Below are 14,465 nucleotides of genomic sequence, written 5' to 3' on the forward strand. Positions count from 1 at the left end.
CTGACTAATGTGTACCTGAGTGTGAAAAATAATAATAAATACTTATACCATTTCTTTAGAACGGCTTGCTTACTTGGGCTACTAAATCATTTTGCTCCTTTTGAAACATTCGATTAAGTGCTTCACAGGCTAGACCAATCATATCCGCTCTCTTTTTCATTCCATTCATCAGCGGGCCAATGGTCTCAAGTGATGCCATTGCTCGAATACAAAGCTGTACATAGAAAAGGAAGAGCATTTGTGCTGTACTGACTGAATTTTTAATCTAAAATTCAATAATGAATACTACTGTAACTTGTGCATCTATTGCAATCATAAACTGCATATCTGACTGTCCCCTTGATATTCCTCCCTTGAAGGAGTTTTATACGTTGCACAATAGTAGCAGCAGGCATCAATTGTTGCAAAAGATGTTTGCTGTATGCCTATATCCATAATCAGGATGAATTAAAACCACTTACTATCCAATCAACCATAGTAAGACAGCAGGCACAGGAGAAAAACATCTATGGTTAGAAGCTATGTTAACTTAGTTTTAAGAATGTGGGGGTGAAATATTTACATAGGTAACCAATATGGCTACTGATAGTCTCAGAAGACTTATTTGCCACAAAAGTAACTAAGGGCTGGCTACAGGTTGCAGCAAAGCGCTCCAATATGTTGCACTTTAACTACCCCATGTAGACCCTGCTAGCACACTCTAAAGGTACCTAAGCTTGCACTAACACTACATCATCACAAACTAGGTACCTTTTACAGCACAGCAGCAGGGTCTGTGTGTGGCAGTTAGAGCGCAACACATTAGAGCAGTGGTTCCCATCCTGCGACTCATGGGGTCTTTCAAAGTGGCCCAACGCTCCCCTCCTGCTGGCTGCAGAAGGGAGCTGCTGCCTAAGGATCCAGGCGGAGCGCGTTGCTGTGGGGCTACAAAACCAGTGCAGGCTCCTTGCTGCAGCCAAGGGGACAGGAAATCAGTGCTCCCCTCCCCTGGTTGTAGCTGGGAGCACAGCAAAGTGCTCTGCCTGGGTCCATAGGGGCTGGGATCCCTGCTGGAGCCAGAGGGAGGGGAGCACTGATCTCCCATCCCCCTGGCTACAGAAGGGAGCCACTGCCCAGGTACCCAGGTGGAGGGCACAGGGCTACAGGATGCATGTGATCTCCCTGCTACAGCCAGAGGGGTGGGAGATCAGCAAGGAGACAGCCTCCTCGCTGAACTCCTGTCTGGCTGCAGTAGGGGGGGAGGAGGGAAGGCTGCTGGCAGAGCAGCCAGAACTCATGCTTGAGGAGCAGGGCAGGACTCTAAAAATCAGTGCTTTCCGGTTTGGCCAGCACTTCGCAGGCCACCCACCGTGACTTAGCTGCCAGGTCACGTGCTTCAGTGTGTACACGAGTGCTTTGTCTGTGAGTGTGTAACATACTGTGAGTAATTTGTAGGTGTAAAATAGTAAGTAAAAATGAGCACAGTAACATCAATATTTACTTTAAATATGTAGTGATTTGTTCTCCTTAATGGTGTATACGTCAATACATTTATGAGTTGATCGACTGATGGCCCTTTGGGGTTGTAAAAATGATATTTGTGGCCCTTAAGCCAAAAAGGTTGGGAACCACTGCATTAGAGTACTCTACAAATCACACCCCTCCACAGCGCTTTACTATGCCATGCAGACAAGCCTTACATTGGTGTGAACTTCATACTATATACACTTAGTGTATGCTCCATCTACAGAAAATCTTAAAATTAGTACCTCATTCTCAGACAGTGTGTGTATGACACGAACAGCACTTTTAGGAATAGCATTGTTCTTGTGATTCAGAGCCTGAAGGATCTTGGGGAGATGACCAAGTGGTGGGACTTGATCTGCTAGCTGAGGCTGAGTGCTGAAGAGACACACGGTTGCCGTTGTTACTGTTTCTAATGTTTCCCCCTGTGAAAGCATACAAATCTTTACATTAATACATTAATTTTCCAGGTCAAAAATAGCTATAATGTTAAAAAGCAGTGCAGCAAGCTATGCTGCTGCAGCTACAGTACAGATCTGAAACAGCAAGTGCTTTTGTGATCTGTGGAAAGTCAGAAGATAAAGCATAACAACTTGGAACAGATATGTATTGATTTCTAACAATGATTTAAAGCCAGCAGTACCCTGACAGTAAATTGGGAGGGAGGGGAGAATGCATCTCCAACAACACAATACAAGTTGACTCACTGAATATGTTGCTTCATTTAAAAAATGAGAATGAGTAGAGTAGAAATAACAGCCACAATGGGCTTCAGCCTACTTGAGTTCCTCCATACAGCGTCAAGGAAATTATAAAAAGTCAATACCACTGAGCCACTGACTTCCCACATTTATTGCTCTCGCTGTTAGAGTTTTAAGTACAACTAATGATTTTGCTCTTCCCATGAATAATCTAAAAAATGGATTATTCTTTTTGCACTGAGCTGCGTCCTGGGGGAGCTTCCTTGCTCAACAGTGATGTAATGGACACTAGGAGTATGGGAGGCCATTGGCACAAACTCAAAGTCCATTTCTAATGTGCTTTTAATGTTTCAGTTTATGCTGACAAGTGCTTCTTTTCCTGTGAATTCCTGTATTGTTGGGTTGAACTAGACAGATGCAGTTTTCCTCCAAGCAAGCCATGAAGTACAGAGTGCTTCAGGAAATATCTTGATTTGCATTCCCCTAGTCAATACTGAGCTAAAATTCTCATAGGACTTAAAGGAGCAATCCAGAGGGACTCTTGATTTAGGGCGTTCAAATTCTAATTGTTTTGCTTATTTGGTATTTTTAAAGCACTTAAATATGATTAAGTGCTTTTGCACAAAATCAAATAAGATCTAAAGCTATTTATGTTGGAAAGACCACCACCACCACTGCAAGCAGAAATACAAGCAGCAAGACAGAAGCAAAGTTAACGAAATGCTAATAATGTCTAATCACTTTGAAACTTGCCCAACTGTGCCCTTACTGTATGTTGAGCCAAATTTTAAAAGCATAGCCAGAAAGTAGTCTTACATGGGGGTTATTTTTCTCCAACAGATCAGTGAATTTTTCCAGTAGTGCAATAAGAAATTCTCTAGGTTTTCGTAGAACCCAGGCCGGCTGGGCAATAAAGATTCTTAAGAAGACTCCCCCTACAGAAAGTTCACCTTCTGCTTCACCATACACCACAGTAAAGTCTTCAGGCAGCTATATAAAATTGGAAGGAACAGACATTAGCATATAACCCAGCAATAAGGCACCCCTCTTATCAGGAAAGAGGCAAATTAGTAAAAGCTTACAACCAATTAAAACCATGATTTCACTGAAGTTTTTTTATTAAAAGACTTGCATAACACCAGCTTTCTGTTCCCTAAAGCATCCCCAATACTTAATTGTTCAGCAAAGTGAGCAACATCATAATTTCTTTACAGTAACTTACATTAGAAACACTAGGTACCAGACTTCTTCCTAAATAAGATCCTGAACTTGGAAGTGCTGTATGTGCAATGAGCATTTTCAAGTAAATATTGTCCGTGGGTTCAGCTATTTGCAGAGAATGCAAATATACTAGCAATGGACACTAATCATAAAAGCAATTTAAACAGCATGGTTGTGGAAGACTAATGAATTCTATGCTTTGAATTAACTGAATATAGTCTAATGCCCCTGATTTCTCAGTAAATCTTAACTCTTCTGAAAGACATTAAAATATTTGAAGCTTTACATGAGAACTGATAGGAAAAGTTCCAGTTCACATTTTTACTGGAACCAACGACTGCATTTTTTCCTTCTTGTGTGTTTAAAAGTTTAAGCATGAAACCATACAGCACGTACTACAGGGCAGGGTTTTTGTGTTTATTGTTTCCTAACACTACTCAATTGTCTTCTCAGAACTACATTTTCTGAGTGGATGTAACAGAACTACAGTGGCAGTGGAAGAGATTCTAATGTCCTTTTATTTTTCTGACAGATTTACAAATACTTTACCATATATTTAACAATTCAGACTACTGAGGTGGAAAATACTGACATTTTCATGTGATGAAAACTTAAATGGTTTACTAACAACCTGGAGAATAGATTGTTACCAAGAGTAATTTGCTATGGTCATGTAACAGGTTTAATTGTTCAGAAAGTTAGCATATTAGGGACCAGCTAAGGATGGCTAATCACAATTTAGTTTTGAACTTCACAGTTAAGTTTATGAATCTCATGTACATTTATGTAGCCTGTCCATGTTTAAATGGTTCTAGCAAGAGATTGTTTGTGGAGTTATTTGGAGGATAGAGGCAGCAATTCTACAGTATAACTTGTTTTTTAGATTTCAGCTCTAGACTACAGTAATGAGAGCAGTTAGAAGCATGCAGCTGGCATTTTCTACACCATTGCAGAGAAATGGAATGCATGTAAAAACAAAGTGTAAGCACAGATTATCCATTTATTTCCCTCCTGTCTCCCTTGGGGCCTGAAAATATGAACATTTTTCTTTACCTTCCAGTTAGTGTCAGGGTTGTCCCTCTGAAGTTTAAAGTGCCTATTTAATTAAAAAAAAAAAAAAAAAAAAGAAGAATTAGAGGAGTTAAAAGACTATTGATCCCAGAGACAACAAAACTATGGCTCCCATTCGAAACCTAAACTCACTCTTGTTATTGGCTCCTCCACTCCCTGCCATGTGTAATGGTTTAGCAATGGTCACATCCCCAAACTCTACCTTCTTTTCCCTCACTTTCAATTCTTCCTTCTCAGGTACAAAACAATGTGACTTGCTGGGCTGAGATAGCAAACAGAACTAAGTGCCTTCCTTTTCTCTGGATCTCCATAGGCAGCAGGTGGTAGTGCTCATACACACAGACTTTAAAAGGTTAGAAAGGACCAACATGATCTAGTCTCATCTCCTGCACAACGCAGGCCACAGAACCTCACCCACCCGCTCCTGTAATAAACCTCTAACCTATGACTGAGTTATTAAAGTCCTCAAATCATGGTTTAAAGACTTTAAATTTTAAAGACAGTTACATGCACAGCATTGCTTGGTACTTATTCACTGCTGTGCTGAGGCTCTACTCAACAGGCTCTACTGGAAGGCACTGCTTTAATCCTACCCTGGTTTTTAATCATTCAGGACTCAAACTGTCACAGATGGATATTTGTGTTACTGAGAATGAACTAGAGGATTCAAATTGCTTCACAAATGTATCATTTAGCAAATCCAGTAGCTATTTACACAGTAAGTCTACATACTCTAGCATCATTTCTCGAACTGTTGTTGATACTCTCTCCCTGGAGAGGTCATTCCAAATTAACTCAGGATTTTCATGTGTTCCTTCAAAAATATGAACAGCAGCTTCAGGGTTATCTCTCATGGCATCCATAAAGACTCCAGGCAGAAATTTCATTAGCGTAATTCTAACCTGCAAAAGAAAGGCAATCCCAACCATTTTGTAATGGCATACACCATGCCAGTTAAACTCAATGGCACCAGAATAGTCTTTTAAGGAATTTTTTTGTTTTAAATTCAAGTATTTATATATGACTATGCCAAAATATATTTGTCGAATGGTCTGAGAAAGCATCATTAAAACTTAGTTTTAATTTCATTTAATAAGCTATCTGCTATAAAACTCCAACCATTCATTTTCATTTCATTTCAGCATTGCAAATGCAGACATCTAGTGATTAAAAGTCAGATTAGAAGTGATAAAGCTAAGATTGCATCTTTGTCAGGCTGGTTACTGGTAATCTGAGAAGATTTTATACTAAAATCTCACAATTAGAGTTAACAGAAATGAATTGGTGTCCTTTTTGCAATAAATACAAAAAAGTGATATAATTTGCTCTTTACATGAACATGGAAGAAAGAAAACAGCTGACATTTTTGATATGCAAGTTTGATTTTCAGGGCCTTCAATCTGATCCACTATGAGCATCTATCTATCCATTCATCCTTTAGTCTCCTTCCTGAAGAGATGTTTTTTGTCCCATCACAAAGATTTTACCTGCTGGAAAACAGTATTTGCTAAATCCATATCCCTCTAGATTTACTGATGTGATCTACATATTGCCAAGTACTCTTGCCATCACACAAAACATATGGGTTCTTTTGCAAGCTTTATGGAACATTTGTAATGTGATTAGGTTGCCGAAGACAAAATGTTTGCAGAAAATACCTAATGTTATTATAACTGAAAGATTAGAGAAACATTCAGTTTTTCTAGCCATTTTCCTTGTTTGTTGTACAATCAATTTCCCACATGTGAGTCTTTCACAATCAGAGAAAAGCATTAATAAAATCTTGTAAGCCCTCAAAAGTTGCTAGGGGAACTTAAAGACAGGTATAGTAAACTACATTTAACTCTTCAAAGTTAACTGAATTTTTAGTTGTTCTGTACTTCTTTGATTAAAGGACACCAAGTCCAGTGTGTGAAAAATGACCTAGCAATTTTTTAAACTCACTCGCTCTCACCTTTGGACCCACTAGCTTATCTGCAGTCATTTTGGCAAAAAGTTCTGCTGTCTGGGTTCGGACCTGTGGATGTGTTGAATTGCAGAACATATCTAATAAGTAGATTAAAACACCTGTATGGAAAAACAGGGGGAAACAGTTTAGGTTTTTTCAATCACAGCAGCCACTAGTTGTACATTGCTCTAAGTATCAGAGTAAAATCTCACACCACCACGTCTGCAACAGTTTTGATCTTCATTTTGTACTACAAATCTATTTTATCAGCCATTCACAGAATACCGTACCTTTTGCCATCGCCTCTTTAATTATTTTTGTACTAGATGTCAAGGCATAGAGAGTTTCAAGAACAAGCTGCCGACCTGTCAAGATTAAACAAATATTAGAGAACCATGCCTGATGTTCTATTACTTAGATCTTCCATGCAAGACCTATTGGATTGAGCGCTATGAAAAACTGAACATTGCAGTTCTGGTGCTGATAGGCCAACCAAGGAATTTTTCCTCAAAGAACTGTTTCATGGAAAGCATCATCATGAGTACAAAATGAAGCCTACCTAATGAGAATTTGAAAGAAAGGATTTGAAAGTGAGTACAAGTTAGGGATTGCAGACCTAGGGTCCTGACTAAGTTCCAGTGAGCTGGAATATAATTGCCTATCTAAAATTTCCTTAATAAAATTCATAGCAAATCTACCATTCAGGTGAAGAACAACCAGTTGAAACTACAAAGCTGGGATATTGCACAATTTATAGATTTATTTTAGAATTGGAGAGAGAAGTATTTGGTTTATAAAGTGAATGTCAGAGGTTTTTATTGTAGGTTTCCCATAATGAAAGGCTTGAAATCTAAGCGATTAAGAGGTGTATTTGAGCTGAACCAAAAGTCAGGTGTATAAAATGGGTTTCCAGGTCATGCACATTACAACATTACTCGGTTACCCTCTCAGGATCAGTTTACAAGTAGTTCAGCTATTTGCATTCCAAATTTGCACTCACTTTTCACAAATTTGTCAAGCTTCGCTTTACACAACTCTTTCTACAAGAAACTGAACAATACATACTTGAAGGCAGGGAATGCAGGAGGGCCAGTAAGTTGGAAAGAACCATTGCCTCGGCAATATTGTTAACACATTCTTGGTTACAAGTCACTATGTTCACCACCTGTAAAAGATGAAAAGCATAAGTCATTAGAAAAAAGCAAGTTTTCTGGCAAACAACTAGAGTATACATTTAAGTCATTTTTGTCTAAGAAATGCAGTACTTGTGAGGCAAATTCTTTTGAGGCAATATGGTCCAGTCAATGGGGCACTGGATTAGGACTCAGGAGATATAGTGTATGACCTATAATTATAGCTCTACCCCTGACCCGGTGTATGACCTTGGGCAAATAACGTCTGTACCAGTTTCCCTTCCCATACTTGGTCCGAGTATTTAGAACTACTCTTCCAGGAAGAGCTATCCTACTATGTGTATGTACGACACCAACCAGAATGGTACCCTCTGTCTTTGTCAGGGCTTCTAAGTGCTACTGTAGCACACACATTGGACTGTACTGTAACAAACCTAGATTCAAAACCCAATGTTGAAATTTTACAAGAGATGTACACTGAAGGTGCTAATTCCTAAAAGTACATGTTGAAGTTTATGGCTGCTATTCACCTAACCTACATTAATGCATACGAGAGCACTAAAACTACTAAAAACAAAAAGATTCAAAAGCTATTTAGTGGCGTTGTTTGCTAAACAAATGTTAGAAATTGATAGATTTTTCTAGTGTATTTTAAATTAGGATTAAAGTGTACGCCCAATGTTCAGGAACGACCGTATAAAGCAGCAAGCTTAGAATGAACAGTCAAGATTTTAAATAGGAGCGAGTTATGGCTGATATTTGACAGATCTTTAACAGAAAAGTTTTTATTTACAAATAAAAAACTGAAGAATTTCTCAACCTAGCCAGGTGTACATGGCTCATTTATGCAAACTATATTCAGCATCCATGTGAGTAGGTACTGTATGATTGGGTACAAAAAAGTTTTGCTTATGCAATGTTTTTACCTCTAAAGCCAACTGCTGCACTTGACCAGCTCCATGGACACGCAGAAGGGAGAATATCAGCTTAAAGTGACCTATGCATTCACACTCAGAACCTAAAGGAGGAATAAATTATTTTATCATTTGAAAGAACATTTACTGAAGAGCTTCTCAAATCAATACACACTGAATTACTTTAAAAGACTAGCTCTCTGGAGCACAGGCTACTTCTGTGTTTGTATAGTGCTTAACACAATGGGGTCCTCGTCCATAACCAGGACTCCGAGCTACTGCAAAATAAAGAAATTATGCAAAAAAGTATTTGAAAAGCTGCCTGCAAGTCCAACTGTGAAAGCATCAAGCCAACATGAAAAATAGCTACAATCAAAGAAAGGGGATCAGCATACATTTTCCCCTCTAGTAATTAATGGCACTGCTGGAAAACCAACTACTGAGTAGATAAATAGGATTCATAGTTTCAAGGATGCAAAAAAACTGGCAGGCATCTGCCAGACACGACAATTCAGTTAAAATCAAATACATTTAGGGTCTACTGCTCAACTATCTAGTTCAAGTCGTTTTCTAGACATTTAGCTACTTCCTTTCTTTCGCAATTACAAAATTAGTCCATTTCCGTAGTGTTAAATGTATATTAACGCTAATGTTCAGTCTCTCTATTTCAAACACCTCATTCAATGGGACCCCACCTTCAGACCTGTCCTATCCTGTGGTCTTCTCTGCAAGAACTTGCTGCCTGTCAACTGCAAACTTGTTAACATGCTAAACTTCAGTGTTTTAGGAGTTAAAATTTAGAGAGCTCTTAGCTCACTTTGGAAAAGATTAGAACTTTTACTACTTGGAGGAACAGACACCACCAGCTTTAAAATAATTTCTGCTTCCATAGTTTCTTGTAAATTATGAGATTACTACTTTCAGTTAGAGTAGTTTCCTGGATTTTTCCATTTTAGTTTGTGTAGTTGACAGCTCCTCAATTCCGACCCACCCGCTCTTCCTTAAGGAAAAGGCCTTTATAATCAGAAAGTGTTTTTTCTGCTCCATTTTTAAATAGTGTATAAAAATTCCTTTAAAAAAGTTTCTTTAGCAATAGTTTCCCTACAACTAAGTTAAAAATTTAGCAATCTGGTGTGTTTGCACAGGGTCTTCACTCAAAATACTAAAAACCCCTTGGGTTCCATCCTTTAAACAGAGCTATGCTAGGACAGGCTTTTTATTTATTTATTTTTTTAAAGTGAATTGGTTTTCAATAGGCCTCTGAACCGTACAACAGCCCTACAAAATGATCCTGAAAGTTTACTACACTACACACAAAGCGTATTCACACCCTCTTTTACCATCATGATTAAAAAACTGGAGAGATTTTACTTGCTTAGCAAAAAAATTACTCCCTTTGGAGAAGTGGCTAAATAGATTTCTGCAGGGCCATGATGTACTAACAGCAAGAAAAGGGAAACTAACTAAACTCCTTATCCGTGAAATTTACTATTTTCCCAGTGACGAAAAGCAAAACATTCTACAATGCTGCTAGTAAACGATTTAAAGATCTGTTAAAACTATTCCAGAAACGCCCCCTATTAAGGCAACGGATAGCTAGCAACATGAATCTTTACAATTTGGCAACAAACACAGCCTTAGTGCTAGATTCATACATCTAAAATAATCTAGAAAAAGGTCATTTGCAAAGTGCAGTTTACTGATTAATTGAACATGTTTGAGCTTACCTGGGTTGTGTTTTATGACATTTCTCAGTGCCTCCAAAGCCATTTCAACCCTCCTTAACCGGTCTCCATGTTGATCAGACTCTACTTTCCCAGTCTGTGTAATAGCCATTAATGTGTGAAGATACTGTGCCTGTGATCCAATGTAATCCAAAAGGCTTGCAGCAAATGCTTTTGGAAGCTTGAAATAAGAAAGATATTGGTAAGTATCTTTATCATGTTTATTTCAAAAACATGTACAAAGCATTTTACATTAGAAGTATTGAACTGCATTATATAGAAGCTCATAGCAAAGGAATACATGGTCAAAAGCCATTCCCAAATTCAGTAAAGCAGTGATTCTCAGCTTTTCCATACTAGACCCTCCCTTCCCACCAATGCATGATCTAGTTAGGATTCCTTTCCCATTTAGCAGAACGTTCTGACCCTCAGTGGACAATTATTGTGTATGCACAGTAGTCTTAATACCCATTGTCCCCTCTCTTCTAAGATTAAATAGTACTACAGTTTAACTACACGTAAAACCTGTTAAGAGCTTGATGATGTGACCAAGGATCACCACCTTTGTTGAAAAAGCATACAACTAATAGCTTGAGAGGAGCGTGCACTACTCAAACTTTTCTAGGGAAGTATTTAGGCATTTAAACTCGCAATCAAAATGCCTGGGTAATGAATTCTGACCAAAACCTCGCTTTTCTTTGCTAGTGAAACAATTTCAATTTGGATCCTTGACTTTCCTGTTTAGTTGGGAGAAAAACAAAAATTATATATTCCCAAGCAAAGGGAAATGCCTAAAATCATTGTCTACATTGTGATGTTGAGATACCTTGAGACGTGAACAGGAGATGCAGATGCCCCAACTTGAGGCATTTTTCCAGTTTCACTACTGAAGCTTTTGTATAAAATTTCCTGGGCAGCGTTAGCTTTTGATGCCCTTTAGAGTGCTATCTGGACTGGTAGCTTGGTTTAAATTCACAAAGTAAGTATCATTTGAAAGACTAGCTTGAGGTTTCTTCAAAAATAGCTAAATTAACAATCTTACCTCTAGCTGAAAAGTAGGGACTTCATTGTAAACTCTAACAAAAATCTCTCCCACTATAAGTTCTTTTGCATGGTCACTGAAGACAAATTCAGATCCATAGCTTTTGTCACATTCACCCTTTAAGAAAAAAGTGATTGGTTAAATATATTTATAAGATGACCTACCATGTACAGAAAAATGTTTTATAGAAGTGTGGAAAAAGAGTTAACTGCTGTGACTCCATTATTTCCAAAGCAAACAGACAAGACAAAAGCAACAGGGCAAAACATATATTTGTATGAAGTCTTAAGTTTATAGAATAAAGTGGTGAGAGCAAAAATATGAGAATTTGGCCAATGTAAGGTTTCCCTCAGGAGCTGGATAATTAAAACTGCATGAACAGCTTTTTACTGAGCTGTAAAAAGCTTCCTATAATGTGAGGAACCAGATCATTTAAGGCAAGCTACAGAAAGGCCTTTATCATAAAAATTTTAGGAATGCCTCACTCTCTTTATCATGCTTTCTTGTTCAGATTCCAGGAATTCAAGAAGTTCCGCTCTTGTCCCATTGTTCCAGATCAAATAGGGGCTCTCTGTGTTGCTGTTGAGCATCTTCAGAATCTAGGTGACAACACAAAAGAGTTTGAGCAAATGAGTGGGTTTAACAATTCCATGCCAAAAAGCAAATTCAGAGTTTTAGAACTGTTCCAAGAGGAGAATCATACAGGAGGGAAAAAGTATGGCTTTTGTGAAGATCTAGGTCAGCCTACATGACCTAGTGTCCAGACCTTGGATTTCAGGACTAGGCTCAAGGCCAAGTTTTCCAGATATGATTTTTTTGGGTAGAAGGAAGAAGCAGTACTTGCAAAATGGTATGAACCTACAGCACAAATGCTGGTTTTGCATGCATAATTTTTCCATTTCTTCCTCCCACTCCACACATGCCAGAAACCAAGGAACAGCAGGAACTGCTTTTAAAAGCTGCTCCATGTGACCAGCCACTGGAAGCAGCACACCTTCATAGCCCCTGCTGTCACTCCTTCCCTTGGATTTGTGTTCAGTGTTCTATATTACCTCCTACCTAGTCTGGTAATGCTTCCTTCTAGCTGTTTGAAGACATCCTCTTCCCCTCACCTTCTTCATCCCAGTGCTCTTCATGCTCTTTTCCAATCCCCCCCCCACACACTTCAGGAGATAATGCTGACAACCTCATATTTGTCCCTTACACCGCCCACTTTCTTCTGCCTCTTCCAGCTCCAAATAAATTTACCTTGAACCACAACCTCTATATGCTGGTACTCCCAGGAACCCAGCTGAGGACTCTACCACTGTCCTCTCCTTTGCTCTCCCCAATTCTCCCAACCATCTGATCAGAGTGAAGACATTGAAGAATAAAATGGCATGGGGGGCTAAAGGGAGAGTCTTTCTTCACTTCCTTTGTGAAGCATTGGATCTGGCTCTTCTCCCTTTCTTCCTCCAACTGGTTATATTCTCTCCTCCCCACCTATGCTGCAAAGCCTGGTTTGCCATCTTCCTCACCTCAGTTCCCCACCCTCACATAAGCAACATCCATTTAATAACCCTCGGAAGGCGTATTTAAGTGAGAACTCAAGAATACATTTCCATCTTTGGCATAACTCCACACATTTATTTAAAAAAAACAAAAACAAACAAACGTTGCTTGCTTTGTCACTTACCTCTAACCACAAACTCATCTCCTGTTCATTCCCTAGCTCCCACCCCATAGTTTACTCTGATTATTTCATTAACTTCCACCTTCTCTGCTGCTCTTATCCTTCTGTACATTGTTGCTTCTTTCTTCTTTTAAACACTATAGTTTTTAAATTCCATCCTTGCATTGACTCATTTCCCAATACCATGCTATCTATTCCAAATTTTGGCATCTGCAATCCCTGAATTCATTTTCTGTTCCTGTCTTGTGCTGCAAAATGCTGTTCCTTTCATACATTTTTGGATAAGGGTGTTCACCTGCATCACTGGTGAATTTAAGAAAATTTTTATTAAGATGAAAAAAATTGATTAGAGACTCTGTTGCACAGGTACTGTCCTAAAAACAAATTGTAAAAAGTAACTCAGTTCAATTCTAAGATCAGAAGTTATTTTAGCTATTTAACTGGGAAACAATTATCAAATTGCACTTCATTTCTCAGTATAGGCTGCTCTATTTACCTGTTTGTTACTGTGGCTAAGTTTTTAAACAGTTCTTGCCCATTATTAGTTTTACAAAATGCCAACACTTTGGTTGTCTTAGAGACTTAGACATTCTTGTACCTCAGTAGGAGTAGCCAAAGCAAGCTTCCTCGCAACATATGGCGTCAGCATTCCAGCCAAGCTTTTCCTTATTGTTGGATTTTCAGGCGTAGCTTGATCTTCAGACAAATACCCTCCAAGACGACTCAAAGCAAGAAGACTGAGTTTGGCAAGACTATTGGCTACTTCCTATAAATAAATTTTTTTTTTTTTTAAAAAGATCAATCCCATTATAAATCTTGAACAGAAACCTGAAGCAGGCTATAGAGATATTCAACCACCATTTTAAAAACCATCTCTTGAAAATAAGTTGTCCAATGCTTTTTTTTTTTTTTTTTTTTAAAATGCCTTGCTTGATCATAAGCAAAGTCAGCTCTCTTTAGTTTACTTTTCGTGTGTGTGTGTCAACCTTGATAACAGGAACATACATACATCTGGGCACAACACTAGGTGTTGCAGATCAAAAACTGTTTATATTTCTTGCTGTTCTGGAACACTAATATAGTTTGTCTGCATTTAGCTGTGTAAAGCCCATGAAGACAACTAGGTTAATTTGGGGCTTTACACTGACATGAAAATTTCTTAATTCATAATGTAAATGGGACATTTGACCAATGAATAGCCATTTCTAGCACAAAGACATTTTTATGAGATGTAAACCTTTATATAATGATTCAACAGTACATTAAAGATCATATTTTCTGCACCCTGGTAAGGCTCCTCATTGAGCTGATCCTTGAGAGAGGTGTGCAGCAGCTTTGAACAACTGATTTGGGTTTTACAACCAGTTGAAATTGTACAATTCTGCTGTAGCAGAGCCTGTTATGGTGCGAATATTAATGTAAGTTTTTAAAGAGGAGGAATGTTTTTGACTAACAAGCTACTTTATTTCTGGATTATCTGAAATCTAGTATTATCCTGTTTAGTCTTCTACACCACATGTGGATATTCATGTTTAT

The 14,465-nt window shown here is 38.4% G+C and overlaps 1 protein-coding gene across 1 annotated transcript in view; it reads right to left on the minus strand.

Annotated features, from left to right (window-relative positions):
• DNAJC13 (DnaJ heat shock protein family (Hsp40) member C13) overlaps positions 1 to 14,465 on the minus strand; it is an 84,883-nt gene that overhangs the window by 7,647 nt on the left and 62,771 nt on the right. The window contains exons 41-53 of the mRNA XM_067561770.1: positions 13,528 to 13,695; positions 11,743 to 11,856; positions 11,258 to 11,374; positions 10,219 to 10,396; positions 8,504 to 8,595; positions 7,510 to 7,609; positions 6,735 to 6,809; positions 6,451 to 6,563; positions 5,229 to 5,398; positions 4,479 to 4,521; positions 3,021 to 3,194; positions 1,749 to 1,928; positions 74 to 214 (exon numbers count right to left, since the gene is read on the minus strand). Coding sequence (XP_067417871.1) covers positions 74 to 214; positions 1,749 to 1,928; positions 3,021 to 3,194; positions 4,479 to 4,521; positions 5,229 to 5,398; positions 6,451 to 6,563; positions 6,735 to 6,809; positions 7,510 to 7,609; positions 8,504 to 8,595; positions 10,219 to 10,396; positions 11,258 to 11,374; positions 11,743 to 11,856; positions 13,528 to 13,695 — 1,665 coding nt within the window. The remainder of the gene's footprint in view (positions 1 to 73; positions 215 to 1,748; positions 1,929 to 3,020; positions 3,195 to 4,478; positions 4,522 to 5,228; positions 5,399 to 6,450; positions 6,564 to 6,734; positions 6,810 to 7,509; positions 7,610 to 8,503; positions 8,596 to 10,218; positions 10,397 to 11,257; positions 11,375 to 11,742; positions 11,857 to 13,527; positions 13,696 to 14,465) is intronic.

This window comes from Emydura macquarii, unplaced genomic scaffold (assembly GCF_026122565.2).
Source record: "Emydura macquarii macquarii isolate MOO-44397 ecotype Brisbane River unplaced genomic scaffold, CSIRO-AGI_Emac_v2 contig_2422, whole genome shotgun sequence".
NCBI lineage: Eukaryota > Metazoa > Chordata > Testudines > Chelidae > Emydura > Emydura macquarii.